Source organism: Oncorhynchus nerka, linkage group LG15 (genome assembly GCF_034236695.1).
Source record: "Oncorhynchus nerka isolate Pitt River linkage group LG15, Oner_Uvic_2.0, whole genome shotgun sequence".
NCBI lineage: Eukaryota > Metazoa > Chordata > Actinopteri > Salmoniformes > Salmonidae > Oncorhynchus > Oncorhynchus nerka.
Genome location: NC_088410.1, coordinates 76,005,136 through 76,023,201, shown reverse-complemented (window position 1 = coordinate 76,023,201; position 18,066 = coordinate 76,005,136). Strand labels below are relative to the sequence as shown.

Here is an 18,066-nt window from a genome sequence, read left to right as displayed (position 1 = left end):
CTTGGCCAGCTCTCCCGCTATCTCTCTCAGAATGACCTTCTTGATCCAAATCAGTCAGGTTTCAAGACTAGTCATTCAACTGAGACTGCTCTTCTCTGTATCATGGAGGCGCTCCGCACTGCTAAAGCTAACTCTCTCTCCTCTGCTCTCATCCTTCTAGACCTATCAGCTGCCTTCGACACTGTGAACCATCAGATCCTCCTCTCCACCCTCTCCGAGTTGGGCATCTCCGGCGCGGCCCACGCTTGGATTGCGTCCTACCTGACAGGTCGCTCCTACCAGGTGGCGTGGCGAGAATCCGTCTCCACACCACGTGCTCTCACCACTGGTGTCCCCCAGGGCTCTGTTCTAGGCCCTCTCCTATTCTCGCTATACACCAAGTCACTTGGCTCTGTCATAACCTCACATGGTCTCTCCTATCATTGCTATGCAGACGACACACAATTAATCTTCTCCTTTTCCCCTTCTGATGACCAGGTGGCGAATCGCATCTCTGCATGTCTGGCAGACATATCAGTGTGGATGACGGATCACCACCTCAAGCTGAACCTCGGCAAGACGGAGCTGCTCTTCCTCCCGGGAAGGACTGCCCGTTCCATGATCTCGCCATCACGGTTGACAACTCCATTGTGTCCTCCTCCCAGAGCGCTAAGAACCTTGGCGTGATCCTGGACAACACCCTGTCGTTCTCAACTAACATCAAGGCGGTGGCCCGTTCCTGTAGGTTCATGCTCTACAACATCCGCAGAGTACGACCCTGCCTCACACAGGAAGCGGCGCAGGTCCTAATCCAGGCACTTGTCATCTCCCGTCTGGATTACTGCAACTCACTGTTGGCTGGGCTCCCTGCCTGTGCCATTAAACCCCTACAACTCATCCAGAACGCCGCAGCCTGTCTGGTGTTCAACCTTCCCAAGTTCTCTCACGTCACCCCGCTCCTCCGCTCTCTCCACTGGCTTCCAGTTGAAGCTCGCATCCGCTACAAGACCATGGTGCTTGCCTACGGAGCTGTGAGGGGAACGGCACCTCAGTACCTCCAGGCTCTGATCAGGCCCTACACCCAAACAAGGGCACTGCGTTCATCCACCTCTGGCCTGCTCGCCTCCCTACCACTGAGGAAGTACAGTTCCCGCTCAGCCCAGTCAAAACTGTTCGCTGCTCTGGCCCACCAATGGTGGAACAAACTCCCTCACGACGCCAGGACAGCGGAGTCAATCACCACCTTCCGGAGACACCTGAAACCCCACCTCTTTAAGGAATACCTAGGATAGGATAAAGTAATCCCTCTCACCCCCCTTAAAAGATTTAGATGCACTACTGTTCCACTGGATGTCATAAGGTGAATGCACCAATTTGTAAGTCGCTCTGGATAAGAGCGTCTGCTAAATGACTTAAATGTAATGTAAATGTAATTGAACCCTGTGGCACCCCCATAGAGACTGCCAGGGGTCCGGACAACAGGCTCTCCGATTTGACACACTGAACTCTATCTGAGAAGTAGTTGGTGAACCAGGCGAGGCAGTCATTTGAGAAGCCAAGGCTATTGAGTCTGCCGATAAGAATTCAGTGACTGACAGAGTCGAAAGCCTTGGCCAGGTCGATGAATACGGCTGCACAGTATTATCTTTTATCGATGGAGGTTATGATATCGTTTAGGGCCTTGAGCGTGGCTGAGGTGCACCCATGACCAGCTCGGAAACCAGATTGCATAGCAGAGAAGGTACGGTGGGATTCGAAATGGTCGGTGATCTGTTTGTTAACTTGGCTTTCGAAGACCTTGGAAAGGCAGAGTAGGATAGAGATAGGTCTGTAACAGTTTGGGTCTAGAGTGTATTGTCCTTTGAAAAGGGGGATGACCACGGCAGCTTTCCAATCTTTGGGGATCTCAGAAAGAGAGGTTGAGCAGGCTAGTAATAGGGGTTGCAACAATTGTGGTGGATAATTTTAGAAAGAGAGAGTCCAGATTGTCTAGCCTATCTGATTTGTAGGGGTCCTAATTTTGCAGCTATTTCAGAACATCAGCTATCTGGATTTGGGTGAAAGAGAAATGAGGGAGGCTTGGGCAAGTTGCTGTGGGGGGTGCAGAGCTGTTGACTGGGGTAGGCGTAGCCAGGTGGAAAGCTTGGCCATCCGTAGAAAAATGCTTATTGAAATTCTTGATTATCATAGATTTATCGGTGGTGACAGTGTTTCCTAGCCTTAGTGCAGTGGGCAGCTGGGAGGAGGTGCTCTTATTCTCCATGGACTTTACAGTGTCCCAGAACTTTTTGGAGTTTGTGCTACAGGATGCAAATTTCTGTTTGAAAAAGCTAGCCTTTGCTTTCCTAACTGACTGTCTATATTGGTTCCTAACTTCCCTGAAAAGTTGCATATCGCGGGGGCTATTCGATACTGATGCTGTATGCCACAGGAGTAAAATAAGGCTGCAATGTAACAAAATGTGGAAAAAGTCTGAATGCGCTGTATGCTTTGATTGAAACAAAATACAAGCAAGGCTAATAGTTTGTTATCATCTGCTCTAAGTAACTCACGAAACATTAGTTCAAGAAGATCGAAATGCATAGGCTATTCCTATGAAACTGATTGAGATCAATCTAATGATTGGCATGCAGGTGCAAATATTACATTTTATTGAGACAATATGTGTGGGCATAGGCAACATTTTAATTGGAGGATTACTTTTTGGCATTTCTACAACAGGGCTCTCCAACCCTGTTTGTTCTTGGAGAGCTACCACCATTTAGGTTTTCATTCTAACACTAATCGAGCGCAACTGATTCAAATAATTAGCTGGTTTATAAGATGAATCGGGTTAGTCTGAAACCCTACTGTAACGAGTGCGCTGAGAGTCGGGAAGCAAGTACAGGGAGTGAGTGTTTTAGTAAAGAAACAAAACAATAAACACGATACACAAACAATGCACCGACATGAAACAAAGTCAATAACACCTGAGGAATGAGCCAAGGGTAGTGACAGATAGAGTAAAGATAATCAAGGAGGTGATGGAGTTCAGGTGAGTGTCATGAGGCGCAGGTGCGCAAGACGATGGTGACAGGTGTGTGGGATAATCAGCCAGAGGGAGTATACGTGACACCTACAGGACGGTAGCACTCCAGGAACAGGGTTGGAGAGCCATGATAGGCTATTCAATAGGCTACTGTTGGTAGAAACTTTGATTGAGGAAATGATGACGTCACTTACATATTTTGTGCGCTCCCTCATCTAAAAAATAGGCACTACACCACTGCAAGTAAGATCTGTAGTAGGGCTGTAGCCGTGATGCTGTCTGTATGCTGCATGTGTTCCCTGCTGGCTTCATCCATCTGAGCAGAATCCAAAATGCCACTTGTCACTTGCTCATTACGAACAGGGTAAATAAAGGACCTTGAATGACAGCACCATAAACAACTCCTCCTTTCACCGGGAGACTTCCTAACATTGATCTGTCGCTGACCACGTTTTAGCCTTCTTCTCCATTTACATTGTGTCGTAGCCTACACTTGGATTAGCCTACACTGTAATTCATTAAACTGGACTGGTTTATTTTACCGCACCTGCATTGCAATCCAATGAATGCACAATTTATGCAATAAACAAAGATATGCTACAGAAGACTATATAGGTCCACTAATACAGGACTAGTAAAGTCCCAGTGCACTACTTTTGTGATTTAAAAAAAAAGTTTATATATTTGTATTTTTCAGGGGGTGCTGCAGCACCCTCAGCACCCCTTGGCAACAGCTAATGGGGATCCTAAATAAATACTCAATACTAAATACATGGGCCTTATTACAAGCTCTACTGTCTCTGGAAGTCAGTGGATTTGCATTCTGTGGATCTAGTAAACTTGAACTCAGAGCGTTGCTTGAACTATTTTTTTTACATCAGCTCTGTATGCAAATATCCTTCAGATAGGAATGATATATCTCCAACAGCAAATGATCTTCCAGGGAGGTAGTCATCAAAACAAGTCCAACAGTACAGTCACTGTAGTATTGAAGGCTGTGGGGAGTAAAAACAGACCCAAACCACAACGTGGTCAGTACAAGGACGTGATTGTACCCACATGTGTTTCCCGGGTGATAAGCCTCGCATGCAGAGAGAGAGAGAGGGGGAGATTCATTCTCCCTAGAGAAGTTGCATCTCTTTTCACCAATCCCCTGGCATTCAAAAGCAAAAATTATATGAAATGATAATTCCTCTTTTGTAGTACTACCTCATTTGCATAACAATGGAGGCTTTTTGGCTCCTCTCTCCCACTCTACTCTGCTCTATAAGAGGCAGTGGACCGGGGTCAATCTCAAAGAGTAGATGAAAATTTGACATATGAACTTTGTAGCATTGCCATTCTGAACAGGTGTTGATTAGCCATGCCAGGTTTGAGTGGGAATGCATGCCAAGTGCAAAGCTTGTGATTTGTGAAACCAAAACAGCGAAAGCCCAACTTCCGTATGGTTCTGTTTTCTTGAGCCTTACCAACATGTTGCCCTATGAAAACAATAATAAATTGTCTTGTTGAGAAAAACCTACAGTAGCTGAGACAGGTGTATCAAGTTTCACAGTCACACGGAAGTCACAGATCCTATACTGATATCTGATGTGACAAGCCATACAAATCCATGTTAGAACATTTTGCAGTTTTGATGTTGTTATTATGTCTGAGCAAATAACAGCATTAGCCATGGCAAAATACATAGAACTGCAGGAAATTATCTTTAAAATTGCAACATTTACTTCAGCTCCACAGCAAAATGTGTAGAATTGTATCGAATTAGATCTAAAACTTCACAAATGTCTCTCATCTTGATTTGATTTGATTCATCTCCATGGAGAAATGTGTAGAATTGCAGGAAATTGCCTTAAAATGCAAAAATGTCTCTACACCGCCAAGATGGGGCCTCTAAAATGCAGCCGCGACAACAGGCCAACCCCACCACCTAAGCCTTTTTTTTATCCATAAAAAACACTGCACTACACTTACATATACACTGACACACGGACACACGCACATACACAGAGACGAACACACAACAAGGAGCTAGGGCACATCTTAAAGCGCAGCTTCTGCATGACTTGAGAATGGGAAGCTTACAGGTGTTTGGAGAATTGTCCGCCACATACTGACAACGTGCCAGAGAGCCAGAGCTGCAGCTTTGGAAATGCATGGGAGATGATTATTTACCATAAAGTAGTGTGAAAGTATCAGGTTTTGATGACTAGATGCCGCTGTTCCTGCTATACCAACACACTCTTTTATCCATTTTGCTGGTCTCTTGTGTTTATTAAATAGATCACAGCATTTATTTTGCAACTTTGGGTAGAACACGAATAGATGTGGCTCATGATTGGTACCCTAGGGCTTCTGAGTGGCGCAGCAGTCTAAGGCACTGCATTTCAGTACTAGAGTCATCACTACAGACCCTGGTTCAATTCCAGGCTGTATCACAACCGGCTGTTGTTGGGAGTCCCAGGGTTGTGCACAATTGGCCCAGCATTATCTGGATTAGGGTTTGGCTGGGGTAGGCTGTCATTGTAAATAAGAATTTGTTCTTAACTGACTTGCCTAGTTAAATAAAACATTGTGTGGTCATCCTCACAAGTCCTCCATGAAAGCAAATACTTCTGTCCTTCTCTTAGCAACCTAATACTGACTGACTGCTGAGGGCCCTATCTTGGCAAACAAGGATCATCTGGGGCAAAAATACGTTCATAGCTTTCAGAAGCATAATAATGCACTTCAGTACAATTCAACTTCTTCCTATTTTGATGATCTTTGAATACATTTGGACATATGACTTGAGTAATAGATTATCACACACTTCTCAGGATTCAATGTTGTGCAGAATGAACTGCTCATAAGAGTCCGTAATAGTAAAGGTACTGAAGATTACTTGGTTTTACTTACATCTCGGTCATCTCTTTTTTTCTGACTCTGGCCACTCATACTAATTAAGCTGAACCAATTTAACCACTCTGAGCATCCGAGTGTGTCAATGGGTTAGCTGTCTCTGTGTCACTCTGCTCCTGATGGGAAAGATGCTGTTTCCTCCTCTATTCCTCTGCATTACACACTCATAGAGTGAAACTATCATCTCCATGTCACTGTGACACCACTACATGCTCAGATCTCTGTCAGCCATTGCCCCAGAAGCCACCAATTTCAAGCTGTTTGTGTGTGTGTGTGTGTGTGTGTGTGTGTGTGTGTGTGTGTGTGTTCTGCAAAGAGTCACCATATACTGAAACATCAGTCAACCAATGACTGCCTACTGTTATATAAAACAAATAATACTTCAATTCAACAGCTGACCCCTGTGCCATGTCACTGTTGTAATTTAGATAAGTAGGCCTAAATAACATTGAAATTAAATTGTAGGCGACATATGATAATTTGATATCCCTTCATGCTTTTATATTGTTGATATTTGTAAATTGACAAATTATTTAATGCCACAGCCTCCCATGATTACAATGGAATTATGGAAACCAAATATATACCAGTGACTTGCAGTGTTTTGACGTGAACTCCTAATAAAGACAGCTTGCTGTTGAAACGTTGGTCAATACATTACTGCATCAAAGCTACTAGAGTGCTGCTTTTCCTTTACTGTTTATCCATATGTGACAGGATGAAATTTGTTCCATGAGAGCACGCACGCACACACACACACACACGCACCCGCGCGCACACACACACACACACACAAACGAGCTCTGACTGACTGAACGTTTTGGATCACCTGCCTGCTATTTTAGACTGACCCATAAATATCACCGTGAATAACCGTTACACCTAAACAACCAAAGTGACCAGCCTCCCAGTGAAGACAGTAGCCACACTAGCCTTATGTAATAGAGCAGCAATTCATTACATAAACTTGAACCATTTGGTCAATGTAAAGCGAATTGTTCACACGCTGATTGAACATGCGCTGGGATGGTTCTTCATCAGAGAAAGTGGAACATCACTATACACGACATAGAACGCAATTATGAAAATAAAAAGTTTCACCTGAGAGTAATGGAAATGAATGAAAACAAAACGTACAGGATAGCCTAACGCTACTCTCAAATACACAACATGCCCGCTTAGGTAAGCAAAACAAACACGCAATTATGAAAGCGCACAGGGGTTCAGTGAGCAAATGCAAATACGACTGTGCAATGTATACAGCTAGGCTGTAAATCGGCAGACACTAATAGATAGGATCAATAAATTGACTTCCTACTGTAAACATGTTATCGTTCAGTTAACTCAAACAAAACAAATAAGTGTTTCTGCAAACACTCAACTTACCCATTCCAAAACGCGGATAAATCCAAGGGGTAATTTAAGCACTTGAAACGTTCCAACAGACACGAGCTAAGGGAATAATGACAACAACAATGACATGGAAACAAAAACTATATTGTTAATCAAATAGCCATAACTATTAGTATAGAATTTGACAAATTTGAATAATGGCCTTTTAACGCACATTATTTTGAGACCTGACCAAACACCATTTACAATCAATAAACATACCTGGTTAGCTGATTCCATTTTCAAAATACTTATCTACCTGTTTAGTAAGACGTAAACAATTTTTACAGTGCTACCCAAACCGACTGATGTCTGTGCCTCGCGCAAAAGACTCTCGGCTTTAATTGCTACTGCACGGAAAAACCCGAGCTCTATTCGGCTTGTTGAAAAATAAAACACCATAGAGACAGACTGGGATTGGCTTCACGGAAATAAACGATGGCGTCCACATTTGCCGATTGTAACGGCCTCTCCTCCCCACGTCGGAGATGGTTGAGGGGATGTGATTGTATCCCTCGTGCATTAATGTTGGATCGAGGCACCACGCATTGTAAGGTCATATAAGTAGAAATATACAGTACCAGTCAAAAGTTTGGACACACCTACTCATTCAAATCAAATCCAATTGTATTTGTCACATATGCCAAATACAACAGGTGTAGGTAGACCTTATAGTGAAATGCTTACTTTACAAGCCCTTATAACCAACAATGCCGTTTTAAGAAAACAAGTATTATGTAAAAAAAAATACATACACTACCGTCAAAAGTTTTAGAACACCTCCTCATTCAAGGATTTTTCTTTATTTGTACTATTTTCTACATTGTAGAATAATAGTGAAAACATCAAAACTATGTAATAACACATATGGAATCATGTAGTAACCAAAAAAGTATTAAACAAATCAAAATATTTTTTATATTTAAGATTCATCAAATAGCCACCCTTTGCATTGACGACAGCTTTGCACACTCTTGGAATTATCTCAACCAGCTTCATGAGGTAGTCACCTGGAATTTATTTCAATTAACAGGTGTGCCTTCTTAAAAGTTAATTTGTGGAATTGCTTTCCTTCTTAATGCGTTTGAGCCATTCAGTTGTGTTGTGACAAGGTAGGGGGGTATACAGAAGATAGCCCTATTTGGTAAAAGACCAAGTCCATTTTATGGCAAGATCAGCTCAAATAAGCTAAAATAAACGACAGTCCATCATTACTTTAATACATGAAGGTCAGTCAATACGGAACATTTCAAGAACTTTGAAAGTTTCTTCAAGTACAGTCGCAAAAACCATCAAGCGCTATGATGAAACTGGCTCTCATGAGGAATGGAAGACCCAGAGGTACCTCTGCTGCAGAGGATAAGTTCATTCGAGTTACCAGCCTCAGAAATTGCAGCACAAATAAATGCAACACAGAGTTCAAGTAACAGACACATCTCAACATAAACTGTTCAGAGGAAACTTTGTGAACCAGGCCTTCATGGTTAAATTGCTGCAAAGAAACCACTTCTAAAGGACACCATCAAGAAGAAGAGACTTGCTTCGGCCAAGAAACACGAGCAATGGACATTAGACCGGTGGAAATGTGTCCTTTGTTCTGGAGTCCAAATTGAATATTTTTGGTTCCAACTGTCATGTCTTTGTGAGACGTGGTGTGGGTAAACGGATGATTTCAGCATGTGTATTTCCCACCGTGAAGCATGGAGGAGGAGGCGTTATAGTGTGGGGGTGCTTTGCTGGTGACACTGTCTGTGATTTATTTAGAATTCAATGTACACTTAACCAGCATGGCTCCACAGCATTCTGCAGCAATACGCCATCTCATCTGGTTTGGGCTTAGTGGGACTATCATTTGTTTTTCAACAGGACAATTACCCAAATCACACCTCCAGGCTGTGTAAGGGCTATTTGACCAAGAAGGAGAGTGATGGAGTGCTGCATCAGATGACCTGGCCTCCACAATCCCCGACCTCAACCAAATTGAGATGGTTTGGGATGAGTCAGACCGCAGAGTGAAGGATAAGCAGCCAACAAGTGTTCAGCATATGTGGGAACTCCTTCAAGACTGTTAAAAAAACATTCCAGGTGACTACCTCATGAAGCTGGTTGAGATAATACAACGCTGTCATCAAGGCCAAGGGTGGCTACTTTGAAGAATCTAAAATGCATCATATAGTTTGATTTGCTCAACACTTTTTTGGTTACTACTTGATTCCATATGTGTTATTTCATAGTTTTGATGTCTTCACTATTATTCTACAATGTAGATAATACTAAAAATAAAGAAAAACCCTACAAACCCTACTACCCTTGTGACCATCACTCTAGCCCATTCAAGATGAGCCTGTCATCTTCTGCCAGCCTCAAATTGCTGTACTTTGTGCAGAATAATAACACCCAAATCACCATGGCTCTAAAAGCCTCAAAAGTGACTATATATACACTTAGTATACAAAACATTAAGAGCACCTGCTCTATCCGTGACATACTGACCAGGTGAAAGCTATGATCCCTTATTGATGTCACTTGTTAAATCTACTTCAATCAGTGTAGATGAAAGGGAGGAGACAGGTTAAAAAATGATTTTTAAGCCTTGAGACAATTGAGACATGGATTGTGTATGTGTGCTATTCAGAGGGGGAATGGGCAAGACAACATATTTATGTGCCTTTGAACGAGGTAGTATGTGCCAGGCGCAACAGTTTGTGCCAAGAACTGCAATTCTGCTGGGTTTTTCACATTATATTTAGGCAACTTCTATTACTTGTAGGCTACATATATTATGTGGATTCTTATAGAGTTTGACAAATAAACCTAAATTGCCCAGAATTAAACATTCAGAGAGCATTGCAGATAGAAATTGACTAGATGTGATTCTCTATATTCCAATTGTACGTGCATGGTTCTGAGAATTCTGTGGTACTGAAGAATCCCCTGTTTGAAGCCCAGGCAAACAGTCAGCATGGCTGTCGGCTTAACACAGTCCAAGGGCCAATAGGAACGTGACTCAGACTCACTGAAGCCATAATGTTATGTAATGTGGAGCAGAGACTGTTTCCAAGACTGAGTTGTACTCCTGTTTAGTCACAGTGTACAGTCATATTTAAATGCACGGGTGAAATATATTTTGCCTGACATAAAAATGTGTTTGATTCTCTGTGTGTGACTATTGTGATGAAACAGAACCCTGTTTTTCCTTGTCTTTTTCTGTTGATATGATCATACCTTTCTATGCGATAGCCATTCCTAGCCAGCCCGCTGAAGGTTGAGCAATTTGTCTTCTAATTAGCCAGCTGAGGCAGAGAGAAGAGAGCTGGACTGTAAACTACCTGCAGGCAAGATGATAGTGAGCGAGGATTCCTGATTCTGCCACAGAGATTATAATTCCAATAGAGATGAGTGAAAACCAGGCTGACAACGTGGCTAATTTTACAACATCTCTTCTCTCACTCCAACCCTCCTTCTCCCCTTGTTTTACTCTCCTGCTCACACACATCCCTCTCTTCTCATCTCCTTTTCTCCTCTCTCTCTCCCTCTCTCTCTCACACTCTCTCTACCTCTCTCTCTCACGCTCTCTCTCTCTGCCTGCCTGAAGTGCTGTCCTAGCGATTAGGAAACTGTTAGATCTGATTGGCTAATCTTCGCACCACAGAAGATCTAAAAGAAGTCAGCAGGAAGAATAGAGGATCTCATGCATACTTTATCCATTTAGTTGGATGTGATTTTTTTCATGAGCCCAGTCACAGACAGCTGTTTCTGGAAGGGATGCCTGCCATTCGTTTTTAGATGTTGAGAATTTTACAAGCTTGCCAGGGTCAGTAAAACAATGGTCAATACAATGATTGACCATAGGGAGATATTGATGTTGACTGATATTAATTTAGATAATCTCTTATCCACAGAGCACAGGTGCCTAGTGGTTAGAGCATTGGACTAGTAACCGAAAGGTTGCAAGATTGAATCAATGAGCTGACAAACAAAAACCTGTCGTTCTGCCCCTGAACAAGTTAACCCACTGTTCCCCGGTAGGCTGTCATTGAAAATAAGAATTTGTTCTTAACTGACTTACCTGGTAAAATACAGTTTTTTACAATCACTTTGGCACTAATTTCGGGACCTCGATGTCATTTTTCAAAACTCTAGACACAAAACTCACAAGCAATGATCAATGATTTTTCAAAACTCTTAACACTTTTTCCAATTGCTTGGATACAATACACATAAAGCTAAAATAATTTGTTCATTGAACTAAAATCACCTGTTCAAAATGACACAACTTAAAATCAAAGTATTAGCATTTCAAAATGCAATTCAGACATTACATCTGAGATGACTGTCTATCCTTTCATTACAATGATCTAACTATCAATTGATACAACTGCTCAAAATGATAAGTAACTGTTGCATTAGTCTTAATGCATAGTTTTACGGAAACTGATGAACAATATTCCATGTTTAGATCATGAAAGTTTCAGGATTACGAGATCCATTGACGCCAATTACCGTGGAATATGAACCAATTGGACTACATTATCTGTGGATGTAATATTTTATCATCATTCTTTATCAGACACTGTTTCTATGGTCCCATGTACCACTTTTCCAGACCAGGTTTTCAGATTTGACATTACTGTACACTCACTGGCCACTTTATTAGGTACACCTATCTAGTACTGGGTAGGACCCCCTTTTGCCTCCACAACAGCATGAATTATTCACGGTGTTTTACGTTAAGAGATACCCTTGTGCACACCACTGTTTTAAACAGCTGTTATTTGAGCGTTTGTGGCCTTTCTGTTAGCTTGAATGAGTCTGGACATTCTCCTCTGACCTTAACAAGGTGTTTTTGCCCACAGAACTGCCGCTCACTGAATGTGTTTTGTTTATCGCACCATTCTCTGTTAACTCTAGAGACTGTAATGGGTAAAAATCCCAGGAAGGCAGCTGTTTCTGAGATGCTGGAACCACCATGTGTGGCATCAACAATCATACCACGGTCAAAGTTGCTAAGATTACTCATCTTGCCCGTTCTAATGTTTGGTCGAACAACATCTAAAGCTCTCTACACTATATACTCTGTATATTGAGTTGCAGGCAGCCACATGATTCTCAGTTCGAATGTAACCTTCCATGATGAGCTAAATCAGGTCTGTAGAGCTGATGGCGTGACCTATGTCATTGTGTGGGATAATGTCAGGTTCCACCATGCTCAAATGGTGCAAGCATGGTTTCAGGCCCAACCGCAATTTACCACCCTGAAATTACACCCATACTATCCTTCTCTAAAACCCGAGTGTCAGGCATGGATTTGCCCGAAGATTCTTCCCAAGATGTTTGGCTAATGAAAACATCCATTGTGATGTGGATGAGAACCTGTGGCCAAATCCACAAAACAGAGCTGATGGAAATATAGAAGTACAGTAATCAATCTTTTGTTTTTCTTTTTACAGTAAGCCAGGTGAGGAACACTGCAGTTGATGTTTTACTGTCGTTTTTTTCTTGTTTTGTAGCTAATTATTTTTGCTTTGATTCAAAGAAACCTATGTTGTGATTTTATTGTATTTCATCAATGAATTTCATATTTTGTTCAATGATTCCACTGTGTCTGTAGCATTCTCTTTACTAGTCCTTCTACAGTGATGTATTTACGTGTAGTACCATAATAAAACATGTATCACATATTTTGTACTACAATATTTAATGATCGTACAAACAACTACACAGTGAAACTGTCGGTATCTTGTGTGTGGGTGATCTAAATGAATGTTCCTATGGTATTTCATGATAAATGAGTTATTTGAACCAATGATTCTGCAAGTGTAAGGTTTCTTTAAAGATATGAATGCACAATGCAATGTTTTGAACATTGGACAGCCTGTGTTACAAGTGATGACCGTTTTGAGTTTTGTGTCTAGAGTTTTGAAAAATGACTGGTTCTGAAATGAGTGCCAAAGGGATTGTAAAAAACTGTAATATATATATATATACAGTGCCTTGCGAAAGTATTCGGCCCCCTTGAACTTTGCGACCTTTTGCCACATTTCAGGCTTCAAACATAAAGATATAAAACTGTATTTTTTGTGAAGAATCAACAACAAATGGGACACAATCATGAAGTGGAACGACATTTATTGGATATTTCAAACTTTTTTAACAAATCAAAAACTGAAAATTTGGGCGTGCAAAATTATTCAGCCCCCTTAAGTTAATACTTTGTAGCGCCACCTTTTGCTGCGATTACAGCTGTAAGTCGCTTGGGGTATGTCTCTATCAGTTTTGCACATCGAGAGACTGACATTTTTTCCCATTCCTCCTTGCAAAACAGCTCGAGCTCAGTGAGGTTGGATGGAGAGCATTTGTGAACAGCAGTTTTCAGTTCTTTCCACAGATTCTCGGTTGGATTCAGGTCTGGACTTTGACTTGGCCATTTTAACACCTGGATATGTTTATTTTTGAACCATTCCAATGTAGATTTTGCTTTATGTTTTGGATCATTGTCTTGTTGGAAGACAAATCTCCGTCCCAGTCTCAGGTCTTTTGCAGACTCCATCAGGTTTTCTTCCAGAATGGTCCTGTATTTGGCTCCATCCATCTTCCCATCAATTTTAACCATCTTCCCTGTCCCTGCTGAATAAAAGCAGGCCCAAACCATGATGCTGCCACCACCATGTTTTGACAGTGGGGATGGTGTGTTCAGGGTGATGAGCTGTGTTGCTTTTACGCCAAACATAACGTTTTGCATTGTTGCCAAAAAGTTCAATTTTGGTTTCATCTGACCAGAGCACCTTCTTCCACATGTTTGGTGTGTCTCCCAGGTGGCTTGTGGCAAACTTTAAACGACACTTTTTATGGATATCTTTAAGAAATGGCTTTCTTCTTGCCACTCTTCCATAAAGGCCAGATTTGTGCAATATACGACTGATTGTTGTCCTATGGACAGAGTCTCCCACCTCAGCTGTAGATCTCTGCAGTTCATCCAGAGTGATCATGGGCCTCTTGGCTGCATCTCTGATCAGTCTTCTCCTTGTATGAGCTGAAAGTTTAGAGGGACGACCAGGTCTTGGTAGATTTGCAGTGGTCTGATACTCCTTCCATTTCAATATTATCGCTTGCACAGTGCTCCTTGGGATGTTTAAAGCTTGGGAAATCTTTTTGTATCCAAATCCGGCTTTAAACTTCTTCACAACAGTATCTCCGACCTGCCTGGTGTGTTCCTTGTTCTTCATGATGCTCTCTGCGCTTTTAACGGACCTCTGAGACTATCACAGTGCAGGTGCATTTATACGGAGACTTGATTACACACAGGTGGATTTTATTTATCATCATTAGTCATTTAGTTCAACATTGGATCATTCAGAGATCCTCACTGAACTTCTGGAGAGAGTTTGCTGCACTGAAAGTAAAGGGGCTCAATAATTTTGCACGCCCAATTTTTCCGTTTTTGATTTGTTAAAAACGTTTGAAATATCCAATAAATGTCGTTCCACTTCATGATTGTGTCCCACTTATTGTTGATTCTTCACAACAAAATACAGTTTTATATCTTTATGTTTGAAGCCTGAAATGTGGCAAAAGGTCGCAAAGTTCAAGGGGGCCGAATACTTTCGCAAGGCATTGTATATATATATATATATATATATATATATATATATATATATATTTTTTTTTAGATCATTACCAGACCAGACCACAGTCTCCAGAGTGGTCATGTCACCACCTGAAGATTCAGAGGGGCTTTTTCCCCCCAAATGTGAAAATTGACATTTTGCCCCCCTCAGGAAGAGCCACTGTTCATTTGAAGGAGGCTGCATGTGACCGTTCCAAGGTCAACTCGCATCGTTCTACCAGCACATAGTGCCACCACCCCTCAGAGAATGCTGGGAAAAGGCTGCAAATAGATGCAAAGCAACTGAAGGAATTTTTTGCAGGGATCGCAGCTGTGTCCGCTCACTCGCACTCGATTTCTTCCTGCACGTTAAGATTCTGAGAAGAGGTGAATAGGGGTGATTCTGTGCCATGATAACTGTCATGATAAAGTGATGCCCACCTACTGTCTACTGTAGCTCTTATGGGGAGTTGTCTTATCCCTGTCAAAATCCTCTTGGGGTTTTAGGGGAGACTCCTTGGTGCTGGAACAGCATCCTTTCGGTCCCCCTGGATGGGAGTATCAAGGAGAATCTGTCACACACACTGGCAGGTGTCCAAACACATCACACATACCTTGACAAACTGCAAATGTGCTGCAGAGGCAGAAACGAGCACACCTGGGTTTAGTACCTGGGGGACCAGAGAGTGACAGAGGAGCTGTGTGTGTGTGTGTGTGTGTGTGTGTGTGTGTGTGTGTGTGTGTGTGTGTGTGTGTGTGTGTGTGTGTGTGTGTGTGTGTGTGTGTGTGTGTGTGTGTGTGTGTGTGTGTGTGCGTGCGTGTGTGTGTGTGTGTGTGTGCGCGTGTGCTCGCGCATGCATGTGTGTGTGGGTGGGTGATAAGAGAGACAGAGGGAGAGTAAAATTTGATCATTCAGATACATTCAGTTATTGTTATAACCATGTTAATATTAATGCTGACTTGAAAACAACTGGCAACTAACTTCTACTACAGTAGTCAAAATGCCTGGAAACATTGTTTGTCAACTCCTCACCATAAGGGCCATCAACAAACACATTAAGGTTTAATTAGAAATGAACCAGCCACAAGTATCTACACCTCTGTGTCTCTAATCAACATTTGCCTACGCAGGCAGTAGATTAGATCTCCAAGTAAAGTGTTAATAACATAAAAGCTAAACTAATTGATCATATAAAGCTTTGACCAGTGGCAGTGTGGGGTGTCTTTGTCACCATAGTTACAGTGTCTCAATTAACCCAATGTCAAGAAGACATTACAGTCATAACGCCCCCTGCTGGTCACACAAAAAAGAGGTGGGAAAATATCAGAGGCTTTAGTTGAATAGCTGGGGATTATACAGACTTAAAATTGTTTTTCTTCAGCCTAAGAAAGAGTCTGTAAATGTACAGTTATAATCCTGGGATGACGATGGCAAGGCAAAAATATCCCTAAAAGGGAGTTATGTCAAGTAAATGTATTAAGAGTGAAGGATTATGTTGTGTGTTCCTCTCTGGTTTTGGGCAGGCAGTATTATAAGAAAATACACAGTATCCATTAGTTCAGTTTTGTCACGTCCTCTTCAGTTTAGTCTCATCTTCCTCTAGGGCAATAGACCAGAAGTGTGTTTTAGCACATGTGCTGACCAGCCACAGCACAGCACTCACACCTGTACCCTAACACGTGTAGCCTACTGGAGAAAAACAAATCAGTCCTGCCCCCATAACCACACCTGATACAGCAACACATGTATCATCAGGGACATGAAACCATTATTTTTCATTGATTTAACCATAATCTAGAGATCAGACAAGAGGTATTATATTCATATTCATTGAGTCTCTACTGTGGAGTACTGTTATGTTCATCATACAGGCAAACAAACACACACAAAAAAACTACTGTAAGGTGCTAATCTCGGTTAACCCAGAAGTAATATCTTGTGTAATTTGGTCAACTTCGCAGAATCTGCCCATGAGAGATGAGTACTTTGATTTTGCTCTTCCATCATCAACATAGAGTGGAAAGTCCTTATTTTATATATATTTTTTTACTTCAGACAACTGCATGATATAAATGATATACAGGAAACTGTCAATGATATCTCCCTTGACCCATTGCCTATCTGAATTAGAATCTCTTGCTGTTGCGTTTCCTAGACACTAGGTGGCAGTTTTACTGTACGGTGTGCTAAGTTCAGGGCTACCTTTATAGACCCCTGCAGAAGGCCTTACGTGCAACTATCATTTTCCCCATGAAAAGTAACCGTTAACATTTTTCCTGAAAATAAACAAAGGTGTGGAAGCATGATCACATACAACACAGCGTCTCACACACTAGGAGTTTGTCATTAACTGTTACCTACTTTTAAAGGCCCACCGCAATCAAACATTGGATTTTTCTGTGTTTTATATATATTTCCACGCTATGAGGTTAGAATAATACTGTGAAATTGTGAAAATTATGATAATGCCCTTTTAGTGTAAGAGCTGTTTGAAACCTGAAATTTCAGTCTGTTTTGGTGGGATGGAGTTTTGGCCCGCCTGGTGACATCACCAGGTGGTAAATTAGATAAAAGACCAATAAGAAAGAGAGTTCCAAACCTCTCTGCTAATAACAGCTAGTTTTCAGTTTCCCCCTCCCCTTCAGACCACTCCCAGACAGTCCTGGCAAAATTCATGTTTCTTTTGGACCACTTGAATTGAAAAGAATCATCGTACGGTACTTTATTGTTACCCAGAAATTGAGATAAAAATGGCTGCATTGGATCTTTAAATGGCAGACCTACCACCACTGATGCCACCGTTTTCTCAGGAATGCAATGCTTCACATTCTCAAAGCAGGTCATCATGTCTTACCTAGCTATCATTGTAATTTTTCAAGAGACACCCCCGAACGACCAACGGAGAAAGTGTTCATTTAAAAGTGTGCCTTTGTCATTTTCAGATCTCTCTCTGTGTGGGTGAGTGATGTAACGAAAGACAGTTCCAGAGCAGGCCGCGTTAAGCTGCTGGAGCACAGAGCAGTGTTGCACTGTCTGGGTGTGGATGGAGCAGACAGCACAGTGACACTGGGAACAATTACTGTTCTTCTCCTCTGTTTAAGCTTCTTTCATATTGCCCCTATTGGAGGAATTATAGCAGAGAATAGGCCAGTCACTTAT

At 41.9% G+C, this 18,066-nt stretch overlaps 1 protein-coding gene across 1 annotated transcript in view; it reads right to left on the bottom strand.

The window, feature by feature from the left end:
• Positions 1-7,652, bottom strand: part of LOC115143738 (synaptoporin-like) — a 40,957-nt gene extending 33,305 nt beyond the window's left edge. The window contains exons 1-2 of the mRNA XM_029684213.2: positions 7,523-7,652; positions 7,295-7,360 (exon numbers count right to left, since the gene is read on the bottom strand). Of these exons, the coding sequence (XP_029540073.1) occupies positions 7,295-7,360; positions 7,523-7,540 (84 nt within the window). The 5' untranslated portion in view covers positions 7,541-7,652. The remainder of the gene's footprint in view (positions 1-7,294; positions 7,361-7,522) is intronic.
• Positions 7,653-18,066: the final 10,414 nt, after the last annotated feature.